At 46.2% G+C, this 26,104-nt stretch overlaps 2 protein-coding genes across 3 annotated transcripts in view; one reads left to right on the top strand and one right to left on the bottom strand.

The window, feature by feature from the left end:
• Positions 1-26,104, top strand: part of ralgps1 (Ral GEF with PH domain and SH3 binding motif 1) — a 710,183-nt gene that overhangs the window by 307,133 nt on the left and 376,946 nt on the right. The window lies entirely within an intron of this gene.
• The window catches only part of LOC145358251 (angiopoietin-related protein 2-like), a 54,258-nt gene that overhangs the window by 23,638 nt on the left and 4,516 nt on the right, over positions 1-26,104 (bottom strand). The window contains exon 2 of the mRNA XM_080212112.1: positions 12,995-13,802. Coding sequence (XP_080068238.1) covers positions 12,995-13,799 — 805 coding nt within the window. The 5' untranslated portion in view covers positions 13,800-13,802. The remainder of the gene's footprint in view (positions 1-12,994; positions 13,803-26,104) is intronic.

The raw sequence follows: 26,104 nt of genomic DNA, 5'->3' as shown, positions 1-26,104 counted from the left end.
CATTTATAGGAGCTGTCACTGTATAGATTTCAGTACAGAACTGGTCTGGTGGCAAACCTGAAATTCCTTTAAACATTAAATTCAAACAGCTGAAAAAATAGTCCCTCCTTTCTTGAAGAATGAATTGACATTTAAATATGTTTACACAGAGCTTTAGTTTCTCTGGTCACAGAATGGAATGATTGGGCAGTCTTATTCAATGAATGGTACATACGGTACCTGCACTACTAATGAATTAAGCATCTGCCATGTGTTCTGTGCTGTAATTACCAATCCTTTGCTAAAAGGAACTGCACCTTAATTTGACATTGCCAGTGCTAGAGTTCAGTGGTTTTAAACGAAACTGAACCACAGTAATTGGCACTGACGGAAGTGGTAATGAATTTCTGTTTCAGCACATTCTGAGAGCATATGCTTGACGTGACTTGAAACTGGTTGTATTTATGTCAAATGTTTAAGACTGTAGTGAAACAACTTCTGACCCACTGATGATTTTATTTCATCGAGGCAAAATACTATGCTTGCTGAAATTGGAAACCAAAATAGAAAATGCTGGAAAGTCTCAGCAGGTCTGACATCATCTGTGGAGAGAGAATAGAGCTAATGTTTCAATCTGGATGACCCTTCAGAGGATAATCCAGACCCTGGGAGGGTCATCCAGATTGAAACATTAACTCTATCCTCTCTCCACAGATGCTGTCAGACCTGCTGAGACTTTCCAGCATTTTCTATTTTTGTAACGATTTTATTTCTTTTGAATTTCCTTGTTTGTGATAGGGCTGATTATTCCTGGAGTAATGATACAGTGGGCTCAGACTCTGTTAAATGTGTAAGCTCAATACCTGAGCTTCAGAACCCATCGATGAGGAATTTCCTAGTTCAGCCTAACACTCACACATACTTTTGCTATCGGTATTGGCTCAGAGCTATGCAAAGCAGGCGTTCTACCTTTAAACCAAGGGGACCGAGTGCTCCACCTGCTATCTAATTCACATCAGCCAGCTCAGCATGGATTGAAGATCAGACTTGGATTTCTTTCCGTGGCGTGGTTCTGTTGTACGCTGGCTAATGCGTTGCACTTCATGCCATGAGGAGAAACCTCCAGCAGATCTGTGAGAAGAACTGGCACAGTGGTTAGCACTGCTGCCCCACAGTGCCAGAGACCCGGGTTCAATTCCAGCCTTGGGTCACAGTCTGTGTGGAGTTTGTACATTCTCCTCGTGTCTACATGCATTTCCTCCGGGTGCTCCGGTTTCCTTCCACAGTCCGAAGGTGTACGGGTTAGGTTGATTGGCCATGCTAAATTGCCCCTTAGTGTCAGGGGGGATTAACAGGGTAAATATGTGAAGTTGCGGGAACAGGCCCTGGGTGGGATTGTGGTCGGTGCAGACTTGATGGGCCGAATGACCTCCTTCTGCACTGTAAGGATTCGATGATTCTAAGTATTTAAATTGTTAGTGAGAATGATCAGTGACAAATGACGAAAAGCCACAATTCTGAGCTGTTTAGTAATTCGAGAGGACTCTTGCACAAGTGTTTTGATTGCTAAATTGAAGGCACTTTTTTTTTCCTGCCCCCTCTCCCTCTCCAGTTAATCTAGATAGTGCTATCAAAGACATGGTATTGTCCACCCCTAGATTCCCTGAGTAGATGATGGTGAGCTATCACCTCAAATCCATCCATGCACCCTTATTTTACTGGTGCTTCCACCGTGCTCTGATCTGGTCATGTTACAGTGAATGTCCAGCTATGACACTGTGAGATGGATGTCCTAAGCTAATCGGCTGTCTAACTTCAATTACAGCCCTGGATATGATGGAACCCTGATTATGCCCATACTGGAAAGATAAATGTTTTATCATGCTTATACGGTGAACACGAGGCGATGGCCTAGTGGCACTATCGCTGAACTATTAATCCAAAAACCCAGCTCATGTTCTGGGGACCTGGGTTCGAATCCCACCACGGCAGCTGGTGGAATTCGAATGCAATTAAAAAAATCTGGAATTAAGAATCTGCCAATGACCACAAAACCATTGTCAATTGTTGGAAAAACCTATCTGTTTCACTAATGTCCTTCAGGGAAGGAAATCAGCCATCCTTACCTGGTCTGGCTTACATGTGACTCCAGAGCCACAGCAATGTGGTTGATTCTCAGCTGCCTTCCAAGGGCAACTAGGGATTGGCAATAAATGCTGGCCAACTCATGTCCCACGGATGAATAAAAAGTCAGATAAGCACGTGAGGGAGAAGAGAATAGAAGGGTTTAATGATAAAGAAAAGGAGGCATGTATAGATCATAAAGGTCAGTGTAGATTAGTTGGATCGAATAGTCTGTTTCTGTTTGTGGATTCTACATAATATAATAAATTGGACAGTGTGGAATTTATTGTCGAATATAGCAATAAACAGCATGTTAACAGCATATAGGTGAAGTTTAAAGGGCTGTAGAATGAACACACGTGGTGATGCAGTAAGTGGGTATACACTGTACTGCTTTCTCTCAAATAAACCCTGCAGGAAGCCACATTCTTGTTGCTCCTGATCTCACCGGGAAAGTTGTCATTTTTCTAGTAATCTGAGGATGTATTTCAAAATATTTTTCCTGGACTTCCCAATGTTTGGTTCTGATGCTGGGTGAGTGAGAGAATGTGCATGTGTGCGTCTGGAGGGGATTATGGAATCTGCTCTTGGGCCCAACTTGCGTTTGTTATGAGCCAGACTAACCCGCTGTGTTTGAGTACACTCCTCCACTACTGTGGCTAAGATGATCTGATTGATTTTGTGTGCTGATTTTATTTTGGCATGGATCTTTCAGCGGCATGTGCCATTACTCAAACTTGTCCATAGTTCCTTAAAAGAGGACCATATCCTTCATGAAGCAGAGAGAGGGGCGGCACAGTGGTTATTACTGCTGCCCCTCAACGCCAGAGACCCAGGTTCAGTTTCGGCCTCAGGTCACTGTCTGTGTGGAGTTTGCATGTTCACCCCGTGTCTGCGTGGGTTTCCTCCCACAGTCCAAAGGTGCGCAGGTTGGGTCGATTGGCCATGCTAAATTGCCCCAAGATATGTAGGTTAGGGAGATTAGCAGGGTAATTACGTGGGGGTTACGGGAATAGGGGCTATTGGTGCAGGCTCGATGGGCCAAATGACCTCCTGCATTGTAGGGATTCCATATTTTAAAAAAAACTATGGCAATTGTCTACTGATTCCTAAAGGATATATATCAGACAAAAGAGAAGTTTGAATATTGCACCAAATTCCATGGTGTGTATTTCAGAGTTTATATTTAATCATTATATTTACACAGTAGAAGGTGTTTGTAATTTAAGTTTTTTTCCTGTTACTCATTGTTTTGCCTAACCTTTTAACATTTCGCATGTTTTTATTCTGTGTTTTATTTAAACATCACGCTTTTGTAAATTCTATTTCTTCCCCCCGCTAGTTTTCGTTTTTCACATCTTTCCCGATATTTTCTCTTCTTCAGAGCTGCCTGGGAAAGGCTGGTGAAGTTAACACATTAAAATATTGCCTGTCAGGGCAGAGTGGGCAGCCCAGGAAAGCAACTGCAGACAGAGTGGGGCATCTCCAACCCAGAGAAAGATGACTGTGTGAAGATGTGGCAGGATTGCTAATGAATTATTTTTGCTCTTATTTTCAGCTGAGTGCATCTTTAAACTTGGATAGTTTTTCAGTTTATTTACTGTCACAAGTAGGCTTACACTAACACTGCAGTGAACTTGCTGTGAAAATCCCCTATTCGTCACACTCCGGCGCCTGTTTGGGTACACTGAGGGAGAAGTGGCCAATGCACCAAACCAGCAAGTCTTTTGGACTGTGGGAGGAAACTGGAGCACCCGGAGGAAACCCATGCAGACACGGGGAGAACATGCAGGTCCCACACAGACAGTGACCCAAGCCAGGAATTGAACCAGGGTCCTGGCGCTGTGAGGCAGCAGTGCTAACCAACTGTGCCACTGTGTATGTGGGTCAAGATGGATTTTGTGGAAGGTGAAATGGGTAAGGGGCAGCCCGGTGGCACAGTGGTTAACACTGCTGCCTCACAGCCAGGGACCCGGGCTCAATTCCCGGCTCGGGAGACTATCTGTGCGGAGTCTGCACATTCTCTCCGTTTCTGCGTGGGTTTCCTCTGGGTGTTTCGGTGTCCTCCCACAGTCCAAAAGACGCGTTGGCCAGGCTAAATTCTCCCTCAGTGTACCCGAACCGGCGCCGGAGTGTGGCAACTAGGGGATTTTCACAGTAACTTCATTGTAGTGTTAATGTAAAACAACTTGTAACATGAATAAATAAACGTTAAAAACAAACCATTGAAGCCAGTGGGACAGAATATCAAAAGATTAATTTTCACTTGGCGTGACTATGAAAACTTTTTATTCTTTACACATGCAACCTTCCCGTAGTTGAAACAGCAAGCTGGAAAGAAAATGCGCACATTTAAACAATTTATTTTTAACCTTAGGGGTGGCTCATATTTGCCATCAGATTAGCATTTTGGCTGCATTTAATTGTAGTAGCCTGGAGTTGATGGATTGCTTAGCTTCTGCTCTGTAGCCTGTCTTGCCATTCTAAGCCAGGGCCTATGAGGCTGATTGAGAGAGTACTTCACAATTTATATTATCTTCCACTCCAAGTTAACAGCTCCCCCTGTCTTCTGAAGCCATTTACTCTTTAGCTTTCATGCTCCGGTTATGTCAACAACCTCCCATCCCATCTGAACCTTGGCAGAATCATTGATTGACTGTCAAGTGGTTAAGATGATTATATTCGTCCACCCTCCCCCTCCCCTCTCCCCCGCCTTCCCATGCAGATAAGAAACCACTAACCACAGTTCGTCTCAGACACACTCCCCTTTCTTGCTGCCTTTTGATTTGATTTGATTTATTATTGTCACATGCATGACAATTTTCATACAGTGAGAAGGGTCACAGCGCCAGGGCCTCAGGTTTGATTCCCAGCTTGGGCCACTCTCTGTGTGGAGTTTGCATGTTCTCCCCGTGGCTGCGTGGGTTTCTTCCAAGAGCTCCAGTTTCCTCCCATGGTCTGAAAGACGTGCTGGGTAAGTGCATTGACCCAAACAGGTACTGAAGTGGGGCGACTAGGGGAATGTCACAGTAACTTCATTGCAGTGTTAATGCAAACCTTGTAACTAATAGATAAACTTGACTTTTTTCTTTAAAAGTATTGTTTTGTGCACGCTATACAGACAAAGCAGACTGCACATAGAGAAGGGAAGGAGAGCGTGCAGAGTGTAATGTTACAGTCATAGCTAGGGTGTAGAGAAAGACCAACTTAGTGCGAGGAAGGTCCATTCAAAAGTCTGATGGCAGCAGAGAAGAAGCTGTTCTTGAGTTGGTTGGTATGTGACCTCAGATGTTTGTATCTTTTTCCTGATAGAAGAGGGTGGAAGAGGGAATGTCTGGGGTCCATGAAGTCCTTGATTATGCTGGCAGCTTTGCCAAGGCAGCAGGAGGTGTAGACAGAGTCAATGGATGGGAGGCTGGTTTGCATGATGGATTGGGCTACATTCATGACCTTTTGTTGTTTCTTGTGATCTTGGGCAGAACAGGAGACATACCAAGCTGTGGTACAACCGGAAAGAATGCTTTCTATGGTGCATCTGTAAAAGTTACTCACTCAATAGGTCTCTGTTTAACTGCTCGATAAGAAATAAAGGCAGGTGGCGGCGCAAATTAAAAAAGGGTGTGCGAACAGATCTGCTTATTTATAACAACACTTGTACATGTTGTCAACTTGGTTGCAACCCTGCTATAAAACAGGATATGGTTCAACTACCAAGTCGACAGATAGATATCCATTGTGTATGTGATGCACATTATGTTTGTGCATTCTGTATGTTGTGAGAAAGCCAAGCAGCTTTGATCATTTTGAAAACTTTGTGCACTTGTTTAGCAACAGAAAGAACGTTCTACCAACCATCCACCAAGGTTAGCTTCAAAACTGGGCTTCCAAACGCAGATTGTGAAGGGTTTGCTTTCCTGCTCAGGGAACAAGTTCCATGGCCCTGTTTGGCGGCTCACGAGGTTTGCAACCTCACATTTTGAGGTTTTAAGTCAACACAGCAAAAGTCAAAAGGAAATGAAACCCTTGTGTTTTGCACAGCATTTCATCATGGCTCTGAAATGTGGTTAAGAACTTCCCACACAATGAATGGCTTGGAGATTCAGTGACCCGGGTTTCTGCCTTCTCACTGTGTCAACAAAAAAAAAATTGGATGGCCGTGGCATGGGAAAGGACAAGGGCTGATGAGGCTGATGTGTTTGGCTGCTCTACCCACTCGCTAACGTGGTCTCACAGTCAAAACCTGCAGCCGTGGGTCACCATTCGGGTATTACAGGGCAGGGACTGAGTTCACTCGTTTAAATACTTTTAGTTCGAGTCAGTTAAATATGTCACAAGAAGAGAGAAAATTAGATCAGTCGTTACCTTGAGGGCTCACATTAAGTTTCATGTGTCGACAACTGAGTTATTTCCCTGTTTACAATGTACCAGTCCCGTGGGGACTCACAAGGTGGAATCCCCAAGCTGCAGTGTCTAACAGTTCCCCAGCTGATTTCCTCGAAAGATCGGAGCTGCATTGTCTCTGCGCCTTTATAGAGAGTAAGGATGGAATTCTCCCGAGTCCCACCATGGAGGCCGGTGGGAAAACCTGTTGAATTCTCCGGCCACGACCTCATTAATTATGCAGCAGGTTGTTTCACACCATGATTCAGCGACAGGCTTGGGTGGAACATAGTCCGCCATCATATCTGGATGCCATATTGAAAAGGTGCCCAACATTGCTCACCCACCATTTGAAGAAAGAAGGTGGACCTCTGGAGAATCAATGTGGATCTCCAGGAACAATCTGAGGCTGGAAGATGGACCCCTGCCCCCAACCTCCATCCAGGACAGCTAGTCTGGAAGGTCCACCTGCAGATACTTTCCCACCCATTGCTGTGGTATTCCAGGGTTGTGAATTCGGAGCTAGCCCCAGGCATTGTTCAAGTGAGTCTTGACATCCTAACATCACATTGTTCTGAATGTGATTTCAACCAGCAAGGCAGAGAATCTGGCATGGTGGGGGCGGGGTGTACGGGAGAGACGTTGGCGTGAAACCGCCTTCTGGGTCTCCCGTTATATTCATACCTCCCCCCACCTCCACGTCCATCAAACCCAATGTGGCGAACCCCTGATCCTGTTACCATCTCCACAACTGGCTATCTCATTGAATCACAGAATCTCCTGTGCACTGGGAGAAATTTGGCCCATTGAACCTGCACTGACAACAGCATCTCTGACACCTGTGTACAATAGGCCATGGTACTGGAGTGAGATGATTCCATGCTGAGTTACAGGATCTTCCTGTTCTCCTGACAGCAGCCAAGACCAGCAGAACAAAGGTTCCCACTTGGTCAGCCGATTAACAGAAAAGAGTCCAAAATTGAGCAGGAGGCAGCCATAGCAGCAAATGTTGTGATATAAATAAGCATTCACCGTTTTTTCCAGGACCTTGTAGACAGAAGTGAGATGGATCACTGTTGGCAAAGGGAGGAACATTGGCCAAGGTTCCAACTTAAACTCATACAAATTAAAATGTAATATGTTTTGTTGGATCTCCTTGGTTGTAATTGGGTTGATTTTGTGTTTCCGTGGCAGTGGCTGCACTGGCTTGGCAGCTGGTAACAGCTGGCACCTTGCCTTCAGCTGTGCAATCAGATAGGTCTAGTTGTTGGCCAGCGATGCCAAGTGTTGGTACTTGTTCTCCAGGTCCCTGTAGCAGTTGGAAAGCTGCATCATCTCCGCTGTCTGGTTGAGGATCTTGTTCTTGAGCTGGGAGGCCTCGAGGACATTGTCCCGCTTGCATGTAGGAGCTGCATGTACAGCTGTGTGGCCTGTGAGTTTGTGTAGTGACTGCTGTGCTGGATGGACAAACAGCCAGATGTAAAGGTACATTACTGTTGCATAGATGATGTGCGGGTTAGGTGCATTGTCTGTGCTAAATTGTCCCTTAGTGACCCAGGATGCGTAGCCTAGAGGGATTAGTGGGGTAAACGTGTGGGGTTAGGAGGATAAGACCAAGTTGGGATTGTTGTTGATGCAGATTCGATGGGCTGAATGAATGCACTGTAGGAATTCTATGGTTTCTATTTTTATCGCACGTACTTACATGACTTGGATTGCTGACTTTGGCTGGACTCATTCCAGGAGCTATTGGGGCTGCACAGTGGTTAGCAGTGCTGCATCTCAGCACCAGGGATCCGGGTTCGATTCCCAGCTTGGGTCACTGACTGTACGGAATCTGTACATTCTCCCTGAGTCTGTTTGGGTTTCCTCCGGGTGCTCCGGTTTCCTCCCACGGTCCGAAAGACGCGCTGGTTAGGTGCGTCAGCCATGCTAAATTCTCCCTCGGTGCACCCAAACAGGTACCAGAGTGTGGCGACTAAGGGATTTTCAGAGTAACTTCATTGCAGTGTTAATGTAAGCCTACTTATAAATGACACTGATAAATAAACTTATATAAAATAGTGACATTACCGAAAGGTAGCAGTGTAGTGAGTGGGTAGATTTTCTTTATTGACCCACTGTCTCACCCTCCCCCCCCCCCCCCCCCCCACCACCTCCCACTCCCCCACCCCCCCACCCCCCAAGCAAACAACTCTGGTCTTTCAATTCTGGCTTCCAACGCAAGTAGTGTTCAATGTCCCAAGATTGGAAGAACGTAAATAAAACAACACCCCGTTTTAGCAATCAACGACCTCCCATCCATTGTCTCTTTGGTGTTGAAGAAATGCTTTGAAACATTAATGACTGATGGAGGAAAGGCCCAGTCTTTAGGCAGGATCTAGATCACCGCTTCCTGTTCTGTCACTGCCATTTCACCACGGAGCTTGTATCTGACAAGTGACTGAGTTGAACATGACTTTCAACAAAGTGAATGTGACCTCACAAGGCAATCTTTGATAAATCTACAGCTTCACTGATCACACTGGGTGGAATTTTACCAGCACGTCTGTCCGCAGCCAGCTGAGACTGCCATTCTCCGAGCCGGGCCTGCTCCCAGAATCAGGGCAGGCCTGCCAGTAAAATTCTAGTCACTGTCTTTGGACAAGTGACCCTTTCAGGCCAATTTAATCAATGCAATTTTTCTAGCCGAGTAGCACAGCAGGCAGCGATACTCCCTTTCATGAGCTCTCTCACACACCGTCTCTCACGTGCGCATGCGCTCTGTCTCTCTGTGTCTGTGTCTGTGTGTGTCTCTCTCTCTCTCTCTCTCTTTCTGTCTCTCTCTCTGTCTCTCTCTCTCTCTCTGTCTCTCTCTCTCTCTCTCTCTGTCTCTCTCTCTCTCTCTCTCTCTCTGTGTGTCTCTCTCTCTCTGTGTCTCTCTCTCTCTCTCTGTCTCTCTCTCTCTGTGTGTCTCTCTCTGTGTGTCTCTCTGTCTGTCTCTCTCTGTGTGTCTCTCTCTCTGTCTTTGTCTCTCTCTCGGCCTCTCTCTCTGTCTCTCTCTCTCTCTCTGTCTCTCTCTCTCTCTCTGTGTCTCTCTGTCTCTCTCTGTGTCTCTGTCTCTCTCTCTCTCTGTGTGTCTCTCTCTCTGTGTCTCTCTGTCTGTCTCTCTCTGTGTGTCTCTCTCTCTGTCTTTGTCTCTCTCTCGGCCTCTCTCTCTGTCTCTCTCTCTCTCTCTGTCTCTCTCTCTCTCTCTGTGTCTCTCTGTCTCTCTCTCTCTCTGTGTCTCTCTCTCAGCCTCTCTCTCTCTCTCTGTGTGTCTCTCTCTCTCTCTGCGTGTCTCTCTCTGTGTGTCTCTCTCTCTGCATGTGTCTCTCTGTCTCTGTCTCTCTGTGTGTCTCTCTCTCTGTGTGTCTCTCTGTGTGTCTCTCTGTGTGTCTCTCTCTCTGCCTCTCTCTCTGCCTCTCTCTCTGTCTCTGTCTTTGTGTCTCTCTCTCTGTCTCTCTCTCTCTCTGCCTGTCTCTCTCTCTCTCTGCCTGTCTCTCTCCCTGTGTCTCGCGCTCTCGGAGACTCAGAGCCTGCAGGGAGAAAAAATAGGCAGAGGCAGCATTAACTGTAACGCTACATTCCTTCTCTATAACGGTATGCTTTGTCTGTACAGCGCGCAAGAAGCAATACTTTTCACAGTATGCTAATACGCGTGACAATAATAAATCAAATCAAAATACAGAACGCAGTAGGTGTGAGCAGTCAAGTCAGTTACGTTCTATGTCATTGCGCTCCACCTGCATAGCTGCTGTGGACACAATCACCTGTTCATGAATGGACTGTGACCAGTGACTCTGATTAAAGAATGGAACCACAGAATGATCCTGGCAACATCCCCTGGATTGCTGTTAAGTGTCGCCGGGAGATTAGAAATCATAGAAACCCTACAGTACAGAAGGGGGCCATTTGGCCAATCGAGTCTGCACCGACCACAATCCCACCCTGGCCCTGCCCCCATATCCCTACATATTTACCCACTTATCCCTCTAATCTCAGGACACTAAGGGGAAATTTTAGCATGGCCAATCAACCTAACCTGCACATCTTTGGACTGTGCGAGGAAACTGGAGCACCCGGAGGAAACCCACGCAGACACGGGGAGAATGCGCAAACTCCACACAGACAATGACCCAAGCTGGGAATCGAACCCAGGTCCCTGGAGCTGTGAAGCAGCAGTGCTAACCACTGTGCTACCGTGCTGCCCTGGTGAATCCAGTAGTCTCCTGGCCACTCCCATTGGCAACCCCAGCAGCTGAACACATTTTAATTGCCCTTACTATTTCCTGTTAGTTTCATTCAGAACAGAAACCACCTGCAAATTGAAATTGTTTTTCTGAGTTTAGTATGAGGTTAAGGGATCTGTGTAGCTTAATTCCTGCTCTACATTTCATGGGCTGGAATTAAGTGTCCAGTCTTGGATTAGTCTGACTACATCATTCAATCCCCCTCGCTTTATAAAGTTTTAAAGTCTTTGGACTGAGATTTCCTTTCAAGCTTTTGGTGAAGTAATGGGAGGAAGAATGGTGAGACAGGGAGATGGAGCTGTGTTCAGGGGGTTGGGAGTTTTACACGTGTCACTGTTGGTGCTGTGATGGTTTCAACAAGGTCCATGAGTTGGATCTCCAGGAATACTAGCTCCCTAATTGAGGCCTGCTAAAGCTGTCCAATCAGGGAGCTCCACAGAGGCGACCAGCCGGCACCGGTACTCTGTGCTGGGAAGTTCCTGTCTGAGTATCACAAACCATTGTAAATAAATCATCTTTGGTGAAGGGTACCGGCCTCTCAGAACTTATATCAGTTCTATGCTGAGAATCTGGTCTTCTGTATGTAGCGACACTGTGTTTCGTGTATGGGGGAAATCCAGGCTTTTGCCTGCATCACAGAATCCCTACAGTGCAGAAGAGGCCATTTGGCCCATCAAGTCTGGACCAACTCTCATCCAGCCCCTCTGCCCAGCCCTATCCCCGTCACACATGGTTAATCCACCTAATCTACACATCGTTTGGACACTAAAGTGCAATATCATACGGTCAATCTACCCAATCTAAGGAATCCGGAGCACCTAGTGGAAACCCACACAGACACAGGGAGAACCTGCAAACTCTGCACATTCATTCCAGGCTGGAATTGAACCCCAGACCCTGGTGCTGTGAGGCAGCAGTGCTAATTACTGTGCCACCCACAATGGGACATCCCAGTCTTTCTGTGCTCTGCACCGAATGTCTTGTGTTTGGAATTTTGCAGGTTTTGCACACGGAGATGTGACCTTTTTTTTTGTGTGGCTCTGTTCGAATTTTCTGTGCATCAGGGTTGTGCCTCTGTGAAATAAACGCTTCCCAGTTTCACCACAAGAATGTGCTTTCCTGCTCCAAAGCATTGGACGGCCCTGAGATATTAAATGGTGTGGATTGTCGAAAGAGACATCTGACTTTAATCGTGTGCCAGTCTTCCACCCACAAAATTGAGGGACAAAGCTTGAAGAGGCGAGGCATTTGGAACGCCTTTTAAGGACTGCTAGCTTCTAAGTAAACTGAAATGAAGGCCCTTTTTTTGAACACAATTCTGTTTTGATTCTTAAGATCATGGGTAAAGGTGCTCATTTTCTGCTAACAAGTGGTTTGCTTTGGTTGACCAACTTCCATTCTGACTTTGTCCAGAATCAGTGCTCCGCATTCCCACGTAAATTTCTAATGCTGTCCAGACATGGGGCCTGTCATCTCCTCTTGTTTCTGTTACAAGGCTCATGCATAAGGAACCTTTGTTCAAACCAAATGGGGACACAGACCTTTGAACAGTGAAGTACACATCTGCTCCCTCCCTAACCATATGTATTCCTTCTCCCCACAGATGGGGAAGGGACCCTTGAACTTCTATTTCTTTGCAATTCCACAGGAATTAAAAGGATTGTTTTAGCGCAGTGTGGTGCTTATAGGTAGATAACAATCGTCTGCAGCCTGAGATTTAAGCTTTTGATAAAAGTTACTTTGTGCTTTGTTATTGAACTAATTTAGAGGAGGCGAAGGCCTGGTGGTGTTATCGCTAGACTATTAATCCAGAAACTCAGCTAATGTTCTTGGGATCCAAGTTTGAATCCTGTCAAGGCAGGTGGTGGAATTTGAATTCAATAAAAAAAATCTGGAATTAAGATGACCGTGAAACCATTGTCGGAAAACCCATCTGATTCACTAACGTCCTTTCGAGAAGGAAATCTGCCATCCTTACCTGGTCTGGCCTACCTGCGATTCCAAGGCCACAGCAATGTGGGTGACTCTCAACTGCCCTGGGATAATTAGGATGGGCAATAAATGCTGGCCAGCCAGTGATGCCCATGTCCCATGAATGAATAATTAAAAAAAAATTATATTCTGTGCTGTATTTTTCATCTATGATTGTCTTCACTCTCCTGAGACATGTTATCGTACACAATTCAAGCTTTAAAGGCGACTTGTCCAAAACGCCACAATGCTTGCTGCAGCTCACTTACCAGATGGTACGTTTGCGGTAGGCATGTTGGAAGGAACAGCTGGCATGGTTGGCAATAAGTTCAGTGCCAGCTGGCGCCTGTCTTGATGGTTCTGATCTCGTTGGATCTCGTTGGTTGTAATTACGTTGATTTTGCGTTTCTGTGGTGGTGGCTGCACTGGTTTGGCAGCTGGTAACAGCTGGCACCTAGCCTCCAGCTGTGCAATCAGGTAGGTCTGGTTGTTGGCCAGTGACGCCAAGTGTTGGTACTTGTGCTCCAGGTCCCGGTAGCGGTTGGAAAGCTGCATCATCTCTGCCGTCTGGTTGAGGATCTTGTTCTCCAGCTGGGAGACCTCAAGGGCGTTGTCCCGCTTGCGAATGATCTCGTGCAAGAGCTGCATGTACAGCTGTGTGACCCGTGAGTTCATGTTCCGACTCTCCTTGCGTAGAAGCTTGACCTCGTTGACCACCCCACCGTCCACCTCCACCAGCTGCTGCAGGCTCTCAATCTGTCTTTTCTGTTTCAGCAGCTCATTGTTAAGCATCTCCAACTCTTGCTTATTGACCCTGCTCTCCAGGACTGACTCTGGCTTTGAGTTCACACAGATAGCGCCCGTCACCTTCTGCTGGGGCACAATAAAGGTGTAGGAGCACTTGTTTTCCAATGAGACTGTGGCGCGTTTGTACCTGTTTGTGTGAATGAACTGCTCATCGGTTCCCTCTTCAGCCTGAAATTCCTCCACTTTATCCACACTCACTGTGAGCTTCACCAGTGTAAACAAGACGACTAGAGTTAGTTTCTTCATGGTGTTTCTGTAGGCATACATCCTCTGTTAGGAAAGGCAGAGTAATGAGAGTTAGTCATGTCATTCTGAAACTGATTAGTGGGAAAGAGAAAATGCTTAAAATATTAATCCAAAAATGTGCGGATTAGGTGAATTGGCCACGCTAAATTGTCCCTTAGTGTCAGGTGGACTAACTACAGTGAATGCAAGGGGGTCATGGCGATAGGGCCTGGATGGGATTGTGCAGACTCAATGGGCCAAATGGCCACCTCCTACACTATAGGGATTCTATGATTCTGTTAAAGGAAGACACTCCAACTGAATTCTGTAGATTGGTGCTATGCAGTCATTCTTCCATTTTTACAATGTTGTTCCTGTAAAATTTAACAAATGTCTTCTGTGATGGAAACCATCTTTACCCAACTGTCTACAAATGCAGACAAGCGTACCCTGAGTTTCATGTTAGCTTTTACAGGCCGCACTGCGTCCAATAATATTAGCCAGGGCCAGCTGTGATCATCTCTCGGCTGACACAAACACAGACTGTTCTGTTTGCTCTTTCGCTATAAATTCACGCTCGTCGTAAATTTGCACTTTGACTCGATTCAGCATCAGGTCTGCATTTATCCCCATCATACGAAACTTCACGTTGCCAACCTTGACTGGAAAGTGAGAAATTTGTACCACGCTGGTGAGAGCTCTGATCCCAATTTAACTCGGGGACAGCTGTCCGTGTTTGCATATAATCTGGGTCATCCTGTCTTCATTCTACCCAGGGGACCTGCCTGCTGGTATTAACCGGCTGTTTCTCACAGTCACCTGTTACCACATATGGCCTCATTCATCTTCATTTACACACAAAGACTTGTATAATTGGATACTGTTGGATAATCCTTATCCTTTTAGTAACAGGTTTGTGAAATGTATAGACAGCAAATAAGCCTTGAAAATTAACTTTGTTCATTAGCATTTGAATGTACTGATCTCAAGACTATGTACAAAGGCTCGTGAATGAAGCCCAGTCCATCGCGCATATAGCCTCCCATCCATTGGCACTGTCTACACTTCCCGCTGCCTCGGATAAGCAGCCAGCATAATTAAGGACCCCATGCACCCCGGCATCCTCTCTTCCACCTTCTTCTGTCGGAAAAAGGATACAAAGTCTGAGGTCATGTACCAACCGACTCGAGAACTGCTTCAACAACAGATCTAGACTTGAAACCTGGGCTCTATTCTCTCCCTGCAGATGCTGTGAGGCCTGTTAAGATTTTCCAGCATCTTTTGCTGAAGTTCCCAGTGTGAGTTCTGCTTTGTTACCCCTTTGCACACCATTTTAAAATGAAGCAGACCTTGTTTAAGTCTTGCTCCATTGAATCTTGTTCAGCAGCTTGTGACCCTTGGGTCATAAAGCAGTTGGTGAATATGCAGCTGGGGGTGAGTGGGGAAGTGGCGGGGGGCTCTTCCCTTATCAGTATCCTGTTCTATTTTCTAAATTATTTTCCCATCCCTCTCCAGCGTTCATCTCTTTGCCCGCTATCTTTGCTCTCCTGAACCATCCTAATGATGAAAATAGGCCTTTCCCAAACTCAAGTCGTGACTGCATGTTTCCTGGTCTAAGGTCTATTTTGAGCTGTTGTGCTGGGTCAGTTCACCTATAGTTGGATAAATTGAAATGATCCAAGTTGGAATTAAATTTTTATGGGAACTGTGAACCGCAAAGAAAAATCACAACTATTTTCAGTATCCCAAACCCACACAGTTGATGCTGAATAAAAAGAACCATAATCTTACCCAGGCATGAGGTTGTGATCACAAGATAGGACCTGCAAGCATACAGGTAAACCAATTCTACCAACGCTACCTATTCAGAGTCGCTTGATATAAAAATGTGGAAACCATATCAATATTCTTACAGATACTCATCTGCCACATTCACCCCATGTCGTCTTCAGGGATAATGCGACAGGTCTAGGGCATCCTTTAAATGTATTGTGCACCAGGGGGGATACATTTAGTAAAATTATAATCAAAGTTCCACTGGTTAGAAATGCCCCTGTTGTTTTAAATTATTTTGTTTATTTTTATTTAAATCTAGTTTATTTATTAGTGTCACATTAACACTGCAATGAAATTACTGTGAAAATCCCCTAGTCGCCACACTCAGGCGCCTGTTCGGGTTCACTGAGGCATGACCAATGCACCTAACCAGCACGTCATTTGGACTGTGGGAGGAAATCGGAGGAAACCCATGCAGACATGGGGAGAATATGCAAACTCCACACAGACAGTGACGCAAGATGGAATCAAACCCGGGTCCCTGGTGCTGTGAGGCAGCAGTGCTAACCACTATGCTACTGTGCCGCCGAGTTAAATTATAGTAACCTTTTGGAGCCCAGTCATGCAAAGAAGGCAAATGTAATTGGTGATAAATGGAGTTGACAGGGCACACAATCTACTAAAGAGTATGAGGGCTGCTGCTACCCCTCGTCTTGTGTTAATGATTCTGACTCTGTCAGTGAATGTGCTTTGTCTTGTGTGCTGTTAGCCCTTAGCTCCCTGCAACCCTCTAGTCACAGAAAACATTTCCACAACTTTTGTTTGGTGAAAACTTGGGTTTTTGCCCACCTTAAAAAGGAGGTCAGGCACATAGTGCTCAAGATACCACCATAATATGGGGCAGCATGGTGGCACAGTGGTTGGCATTGCTGCCTCAGAGCACTGGGGGCCTGGGTTCGATTCCCAGCTTGGGTCCCTGTCTGTGTGGAGTTTGCACGTTCTCCCCATGTCAGCGTGGGTTTCCTCCGGGTGCTCTGGCTTTTTCCCACAGTCCAAAGTTATCGTGAAAATCCCCGAGTCACCACACTCTGGTGCTTGTTTGGGTACAGTGAGGGAGAATTTGGTGCGTCTAACCGGCACATCTTTGGGACTGTGGGACGGATCCGGAGCACCTGGAGGAAACCCACGCAGACATGGGGAGAACATGCAGACTCCGCACGGACAGTCACCCAAGACGGGAATCGAACCCAGGTCCCTGGCGCTGTGAGGCAGCAAAGTTAACCACTGTGCCTCCCTGGAAGATGTGCTCATTAGATGCACTGGCCGTGCTAAATTCTCCCTCAGTGTACCCGAACAGGCACCAGAGTGTGGGGATTTTCACAGTAACTTCATCGCAATGTTAATGTGAGCCTACTTGTGACACAAATAAAGAAAGTGAAACTTAAAATGTAACAGCGGAGAGTAATGTTTGGATCAGCTGCCGAAAGGTTATGCAACTGATAGAAATCATCATTACCAGATGTTGAGCTGAAATTGTACTTTGCTTAATTAAGTGTTTATTTTTGATTGGCTAATAAACTCAGCAAGCAACTAAGTTGCTCGGGATGGAGAGATGTTGTACTAATTAGCCTGAGGGAGAAAGCTAATCGAAAGGCCAGCTGTCATTAGCTTGGAGTCCCAGGGTGCGAGTGGTGGAGAAATTCGAAGCTCAATTTGGAAAAGAATGCCTGAGTTCAATATATCTGTTTCTTTTTATTTGCTCTTAGAATAGTTCATTAAAGGATATTTTGTGGCAGTGATGGTCTCTAAGGGGTGTCTGTCAGAAGGAACAGTGCAAGTCAGTGTAATTCCTTTCTTACTGCCATTAAAAAAAATGTGGAAGGCTTAATAAATCCCAGGCCCCAGCAATGTTTTGCATTGTTTTAGTGAGAATTCCAGCCTTTGAATGGTAATTGTGGGAGCGTGTGAGCAATCCTGGTGCAGACACAGCACCTGCTCATGGAAAAAATATGATCCCTGAGACGCACAAACCTCTTGGACGAGTCAGGGAGTGTGGAGGCCTTAATGGAAGTGACAACGGGAATGTTTGTAGAAAGGGAACGTGTGTCTCGCACTGAATTCTTCCTGCGTTCTCCAATGTTTGCTCAGTTGGAATGGGAGTAGAGATGAACGTGACCTCAAATTGGAGTCCTCCCAATGCAGGGAGGGCTCGCTTAAACTGAGCCAATCCCAGTTCCTTTTGTTGTATTTTATATACAGTGGCTTCTTCTGAAAAGCAAACAACTGAGTTACATTAAGTGCACTGGGCCACAATATTGCATTCTTCCATTTTCTCCCTCATGTCTACGTCAACATTTTAAATTTATTCTTATTTGTCCATGGAACCATTGCTGGCAAGGCAAGCATTTATTGGCCAGCCCTAACTGCATGTTTTTGAAAAGCTGGTGATGAGTTCCTTCTTGAACTGTTGTAGTTCATGTGCTGTAGGAACACCCACACTGCTGTTGAATCCCTGCAGTGTAGAAGCAGGCCATTTGGCCCATTGAAGCTGCGCCGACTCTGATTTACCAAGGCCTACTCTGATACCCCACACACTTGCCATGGCTAATCCCCATAACCTACACATCTTGGGACACTAAAGGGCAATTTAGCATGGCCAATCTACCTGACCTGAACATCTTCGGACTATGGGAGAAAACCAGAGCACCTGAGGAAACTCACACAGACGCAGGGAAAGCGTGCAAACAGACAGTTGCCCAAGGCTGGAATCGATCCTGTGTCCCTGGCGCTGAGAGGCAGCGGTGCTAACCATTGTGCCGCCATGCCGCCCTCAGGAAGGCAGTTCCAGGATTTTGACCCAGCAACAGTGAAGGAATGGTTATGTAGTTCCAAGTTAGGATGTTGTGGGGCTTGGAGGAGAACTTGTGTTATTACATATCTGCTGCCCTTACAAACTGATAGAGGTTGTGAAAGGAGCCTTGGTAAGTTGCTGAAGCGCATCTTGTAGATAGTACACACTGCTGCCATTGTCCTGGACAATATCTAACTTCTTGACTGTTGTTGGAGCTGCATTCATCCAGGAGGAAGTGGAGAGTATTCCAGACTTGTGTCTTGAAGATGATAGACAGGCTTCGGGGAGTCAGAAGTTGGACCTGCTTTTGTAGCCGCAGTATTTATGGCTGGTCCAGTTAGATTTCTGGTAGCCTCTACAAGGTTAGACTTCAGCCATGGTAATGACCTTGATTGTCAAGGGGAGATGATTAGATTATGCCTCATTGGAGATGGTCATTGTCTGGCACTTATAGCGTACCTATAAGATGCCAAAAAGTGGATCATGTGACACGAAAACAAATTTGCTGTTTTGAGGTGAATGTTACTTGCCACTTGTCAGTCCAAGCGTGGATATTGTCCAGTTCTTGCTGCATATAAACCTGAACTGCTTCAGTATCTGAGGAGTTCTGAGCACTATGCAATCATCAGCAAATATCCCCACTTCTGACCTCCGAAGGAAGGTCATTTGCCGAACAACAAACTGGCCTGGCCCTGGGGAGGGGGTAGACTTTTGACCACTTTTTTTTTCACAATAGTTTAATTTCCACCTGCATCCCATGTGTATGGCCCCTCCACATCAAATAAAAATATAAAGTGCTTTCATTTTACTCCTTTGTCTTTCCAGTGAAAATCCTTTACTGGGATTGGCTGCTTGGATGGTTTGGCTCTTATCAGTCCAGCTCCACGGGGGACATTCCCCAGTGAGATATCACTGTGTGATGATGGAGGTGCAGCGCTCACCAGATCTCACCAGGTTTCTCAGCGAGACTTGCTTCAAGGATAGCGATGAATTCTCTCACTTTGCAGCTAGTGGTGAGCGCTGGCTGGATCAGAACATCCTGCCCTATCTCTGAAGAGCACACTGCCATACCTCCTGCCTCCTTTCTCACAGGATATGGTGAGCTAGCTGGGTGGGAGTATAATTTGGTGCAGGCTGCAAAGCATAGCAGATTACAGCACTTCTCTTTCACCAATAGGAGCTAGGTTGGATGCTAGCCCAGACTGTGGAGTGAAAAGTCTCTTCTCATTATGAAATGACTCTGGCTGCCTCAACCAAGTACCTAATACTAACAGCACGAATGCTTCCAGAATCTGACTCATTTGCCACGAAAATAACATTTCCACTCAAACGAGACAAATGTGATTTGTGCAAGAAATGAGGGGAAGAAAAGATTATCAATATAGGTGCAATTGGATGGGATCTTCCAAGGATGGCGCTAAGATGGTGTTGGATACTATAAAAGTGGTTTCTAGCAAGGGTGGACCTCAACATTGCCTTCAGTGTGCCAGCTCAGCCTTCCGCTGCCTGAGGAAGAGAGAGTTTGAAGACCAAGGCCTTAGACCCTGCATCAGGCTATGAGAAGTAGTGATACCCATCCTCCTATATGGCTCAGACGTGGACTATGTACACCAGGCACCTCAAAACCCTATGGAAGTATCATCAATGCTGCCTCTGTAAACCTATTGGCAGGATAGGCATACCTCATTCAGGCCAACATCCCCAGCATTGAAGTGTTAGTCACACTCTTGATCAGCTCCCTGGGAGGGCCATATGGTCTGCATGTCTGACCTTAAGATATAGCAGCAGAATTAAGCCATTTGGCCCATCAAGTCTGCTCTGCCATTCAATCATAGCTGATATCATTCTCATCCCCGTTCTCCTTCCTTCTCCCCTAATCAATCAAGAACCTATCTATCTCTGTCTCAAAGCCACCCAACAACCTGGCCTCCACAGCCCTTTATGACAATGAGTTCCACAGATTCAGTATTCTTTGGCTGAAGAAATTCTTCCTCATCTCTGTTTTAAAGGAGAGTCCCTTCACTCTGAGGTTGTGTCCTCGAGTTCTAGTCTCTCCCACTAGTGCAAACGTCCTCTCCACGTCCCCTCTATCCAGGCCTCTCAATATTCTGTATGGTTCAATCAGATTCCCACCATCCTTCTAAACGCCATCGAGTCCTCAACCTCTCCTCCTATGACAAATCTTTGATTCCTGGGATCATTCTTGTGAACCTCCTCCTGCAAGGCCAGATATTGGCTTAAAACTGCTCACAATATTCCATGACATGAGTCTCCTGAAACACAGTCTATCTGGGACTTCAACATAGCAAGTGAGCCCCAGGAGGGCAGAGAAAGTGCTTCAAGAACGCCCACAAAGCCTCCTTAAAAAATGTGCAACATCCCCACCGACACCAGGGAATCTCTGGCCTAGGATCGTCCCAAGTGGAGGGAAAGCATTCAGGAAGGAGCTGAACACTGAGTTTCATTGTCAAGAGCAAACTGAAGTCAAGGGTCGACAGGAAAAGGAACGTGTGGCAACCAGAGCAGCCCACCCACTCACCCCTCCAACCATTGCCCGCCCGCCCCACCTGTGACAGAGACAGTAGATCACGCATAGGGCTTCTCAATCATAAGAACATAAGAACATAAGAAATAGGAGCAGGAGTAGGCCATCTGGCCCTTCGAGCCTGCCCCGCCATTCAATAAGATCATGGCTGATCTGTCGTGGCTCAGTTCCACTTTCCCGCCCTCTCCCCATAACCCTTAATCCCCTCTCTTATCAAAAACCCATCAACCCGCGTCTTAAATATATTTAGCGAGGCAGCCTCCACCACTTCAACGGGCAGAGAATTCCAGATATTCACCACCCTTTGAGTGAAGAAGTTCCTCCTCAACTCCGTTCTAAACTGCCCCCCCTTTATCTTGAGGCTGTGCCCCCTAGTCCTACTGTCTTTTTTGAGCGGGAAGAGTCTCTCCACTTCTATCCTATCCATCCCATTCATCATCTTATACGTCTCAATGAGATCTCCCCTCATTCTTCTAAACTCTAACGAGTACAAGCCTAGTTTATTCAGCCTCTCCTCATAGCTCAACCCCCTCAACTCCGGTATCAGCCTAGTAAACCTCCTCTGCACTCCCTCCAAGGCCAAAATATCCTTGCGCAGGTGCGGCGCCCAAAACTGCACACAGTACTCCAGCTGCGGCCTCACCAATGCCCTATACAGCTGCAGCAAGACCTCCCTACTTTTATATTCAATCCCCCTCGCTATGAAGGCCAGCATCCCAATCGCCTTCCTGACCACCTGCTGCACCTGCAGGCTGGGTTTTTGCTACTCATGCACAAGGACCCCGAGGTCCCTCTGCACCGTCGCCTGCTGCAGTTTTTCGCCACGTAAGTAATAGTCCTTCCTACCATTCTTCCTACCAAAGTGGACCACCTCACACTTGCCAACATTAAATTCCATTTGCCATTTCCTGGCCCATTCGCCCAGCCTATCTAGATCCTTCTGCAGACTCTCCACACCCTCCGCACAATTTGCCTTTCCCCCAATCTTGGTGTCATCAGCAAATTTCGACACCCTACACTCGGTTCCCTCCTCCAGATCATCTATATAAATGGTAAATAGCTGAGGCCCCAGCACCGACCCCTGGGGCACCCCACTAGTCACCAACCGCCAATCCGAATAGCACCCATTGACCCCCACTCTCTGCCTCCTATTTGACAACCAATCCTCTATCCACGCTAACACCCTACCCCCAACTCCATGTCCTCTGACCTTCTGTAGTAACCTCTTGTGAGGTACCTTATCAAACGCCTTCTGAAAATCCAGAAAGACCACATCCACCGGCTCTCCTCTATCCACCGCCCTAGACACATCCTCATAGAACTCCAGTAAATTTGTCAGACACGACTTCCCTTTAATGAAACCGTGTTGCGTCTGCCCTATCAAGCAATTCCCTTCAAGATGCCTCGCAATTTCCTCCTTAATGACGGATTCTAACATTTTACCTACCACAGACGTTAAACTAACCAGCCTATAATTCCCCGCCTTTTGCCTGGCACCCTTCTTAAACAACGGCATAACATTAGCCGTTTTCCAATCTTCCGGCACTTCCCCGGAATCCAGCGACGTCTGGAAAATAACCACCAAGGCATCCACTATAACCTCCGCCATTTCTTTCAGAACCCTCGGATGCATTCCATCCGGTCCTGGGGACTTGTCCACAATCAGCCCCTCCAGTCTGTCGCGCACCACCTCTCTAGTAACAGTAATGTCATTAAGACCCTCCAGTCCTACCACCTTTCCATCGCTAACACCCGGCAAATTATTCACGTCCTCCTCCGTGAAGACAGAAACAAAAATCACCTGAGAACTAACTCATAGTATGGAACCAAATCATCCTCAACTATCCATCTACTTAAGAAGAGAAGTTTCTATCTGTACTTGTGCAATGTTTGAAACTGGCAGCAGTCACGTCCCTCACTCAGTCAAAGGTATCAATGAAAAATAGTGCCAGTTTGTGTTGCATCATTACAATGTTGAACTGTGGAGCAATCTCCATTAGTAACATCTGCAAATCAATTTTATTTGGGGCTTTGGCACATTGAAGAGAGAGAGGAGATGATCCTCACATCAAACACAATGTAGAGACGAGAAGACCACACCATCCAGTCAGCCCATCGCCTCCCCCAGAAAGCAACAGTTTTTATTCATTTGTGGGATATGGGTGCCACTGGGTGGCCAGCATTTATTGCCCCTCAGAGTTGCCCTTGATTTGAATGGTTTGCCTGCCTATTTCAGAGGGTAGCTGAGAGTCAACCACATTGCTGTGGCTCTGGATCATATGCCTTCCTTACCTCCTGTGGGGGCAGAAGATTTTGCTGTAGAGTCGGAGGAGGTCATGTTCAATCTTTGTATGGCTAACCTATCGATTATCTCTTTTCCAATGGTTTGGGGCTGTTCTTTGTAAGATATTTTTGTTGAAGTTTTTGCCCAATGATTATCTCGCAGCTTTGGGGGAGTTCCTTGGCAACATACTTCTGTGGAACATTACAACATTGCTGTGTTTCATGAACAAGTGTAGTGTCAAGGGAAATGCAATTAATGAACAATAAACTGTTTATTTTTACTTTGAAAGAAATCACACTAAATCAATGGGTGGCATTGTGGTTTCCAGGAATGACTTGGTACCTGGCAATATTTTGTCCATTTCAAATTCAGTCATCTTATAGTTTATTGCCTGTGTATTTTGGAAAATGCTTTTAAAGAGAATTGTTGGCAGGTTTTCAGCTGCACTTTAGTTTATTAGTTTGCCTCCTTGTTTGCAACTGTCTCTCTTCTGGATAGACAAATTAATTGGCATCCTACAAGATGGAACATACACAGTAAAAATTCCAGCCATAATTAGTGCCTTGGAACATTGTAGGAGTTTTATGTCAGAATAGTTAGTAACTCAGCTTATTCTGCACTGCCTAAATCAGGCTGATAAGACAACTGAAAATCTTGTCTAGTTTCTCTCCACACAACTGCCCGCTGTGCCTGCGCCCCCCCCCCCCCCCCCCAATTCTGGCTTCTTAAGCATCACCTATTTTAATCATTCCTCTGTTGGTTGCCCACAGCAACATGGGGCTCCAAGCTCTGGAATTTCCTCCTAAATCTTCTACCTCCCTATTTCCCTTTTCTCCTATGAGATGCTCCTTAAAATCCTCTGCTTTAAACAAGCCTTTGGGCATTTTGCCCTCCTATGTGCTTATGTGACTCTGTGACAAATATTGCTAGCTCATGTTCTTGTGATAGGGCCTTGGAACATTTTATGATGTTAAAGGCACTGTATAACTACATGCTGTTTTCATTGCAAGCCTCCGCAAATGTTGTGCTTACTGCTTTGTATGTGCATTGTAATAAAGTATTACTAACCTGTATTCATCAAATCCCTAAAGTGTTGAAGAAGCCCATTTGGCCCATTAAGTCTGCACTGACAACAATCCCACCCAGGCCCTATCCTAGTAACCTCATGTAAACCCCGTGACACTAAGGGGAAATCCCACCCAGACCTGTTCCCCATCACCCAAAGTATTTGTCCCACTAATGTCCCTAACCAACACATTTTGGGGCAATTTAGCATGGCCAATCCACCTAATCCCACACATCTTTGGACTGTGGGATGAAACCGAAGCACTCGGAGGAAACACGCAGACACGGGGAGAACGTGCAGACTCCACACAGACAGTGACCCAAGCCAGAAATCCAACCCAGGTCCCTGGTGCTGTGCTGACCATTGTGGCACCATGCTGTCCCAATCTGAATCATCCAGTATGGGATTTGCTGGAAATCTGCTTCCTCTGCTTTAACGTTTTGTAAAAAATCCATTGGGTTATCTCGTAGTTCCTTGCTTGCTTTATCTCCCTATTTTTTACCATTCATGCCTCGGGAATCATTTGCTAATCTGTAGCTGCCATCAGATAGCAGGAGATGGAAAGGTAGTGCTGTACGTAGCAGCCTGGCCTGGTCTAGTCTAGTCTGCAGAAATCTCCATGACCTCTTCGTTGCTCTGCGTCGTTTGATGAACAATGCTCTTGAAGCAATCTTTATTGTTAGAGGTGAGCCAACTGTGTCAGACTACTGCATACTCCTGGGCTGGCACGGTCCAGCACATTGTAACTGTCCAAATGAGACGCGGTAGGGGGGCCAACAGCCTTAAAGCGGCATTGCTGCTGTTTGACTTCAATCCAGGGCCATCTGTTGTCTGGAGGGCAGGGACTCTATCGCCTATGCTACCCTGACACACCCCGTCCAGCTGCACATTTAATCCAGTTTTATTTATAGGCGGGTGCTCTAAGGTGGAACTGGTTGTTTTCTTAATGTTTTTGTGGCTGTGAAATGAAAGAAATGGCGGAGGTGATAGTGGATGCCTTGATGATTATTTTCCAAACCTCGCTGGATTCCGGGGAAGTGCTGGAAGATTGGAAAGCGGCTAATGTTACGCCGTTGTTTAAGAAGGGTGGCAGGTAAAAGGCAGGGAATTATAGGCCGGTTAGTTTAACGTTTGTTGTAGGTAAAATGTTAGAATCCGTCATCAAGGAGGAAATAGTGAGGCATCTTGAGGGGAATTGCTTGATAGAGCAGATGCAGCACAGTTTCGTTAAAGGGAAGTCGTGTCTGATGAATTTATTGGAGTTCTATGAGGATGTGTCTAGGGCGGTGGATAGAGGAGAGCCAGTAGATGTGGTGTTTCTTGATTTTCAGAAGGCGTTTGATAAGGTGCCGCACAAGAGGTTATTACAGAAGGTTAGGGGGCATGGAGTTGGGGGTGGGGTGTTAGCGTGGATAGAGGATTGGCTGTCAAATAGGAGGCAGAGAGTGGGGGTCAATGGGTGCTATTCGGATTGGTGGTTGGTGACTAGTGGAGTGCCCCAGGGATCGGTGCTGGGGCCTCAGCTATTTACCATTTATATAGATGATCTGGAGGAGGGAACCGAGTGTATGGTGTCGAAATTTGCTGATGACACCAAGACTGGTGGAACGGCAAATTGTGCGGAGGGCGTGGAAAGTCTGCAGAGGGATCTAGATAGGCTGGGCGAATGGGCCAGGAACTGGCAAATGGAATTTAATGTTGGCAAGTGTGAGGTTGTTCACTTTGGTAGGAATAATGGTAGGAAGGACTATTACTTACATGGCGAAAAACTGCAGCATGCTACGGTGCAGAGGGACCTCAGGGTCCTTGTGCATGAGTCGCAAAA

This window comes from Carcharhinus amblyrhynchos, chromosome 25, assembly GCF_965287045.1.
Source record: "Carcharhinus amblyrhynchos chromosome 25, sCarAmb.v2.hapA, whole genome shotgun sequence".
NCBI lineage: Eukaryota > Metazoa > Chordata > Chondrichthyes > Carcharhiniformes > Carcharhinidae > Carcharhinus > Carcharhinus amblyrhynchos.
The sequence above is the reverse complement of the archived record's forward strand: the minus strand, read 5'-3'. Positions and strand labels throughout refer to the sequence as shown.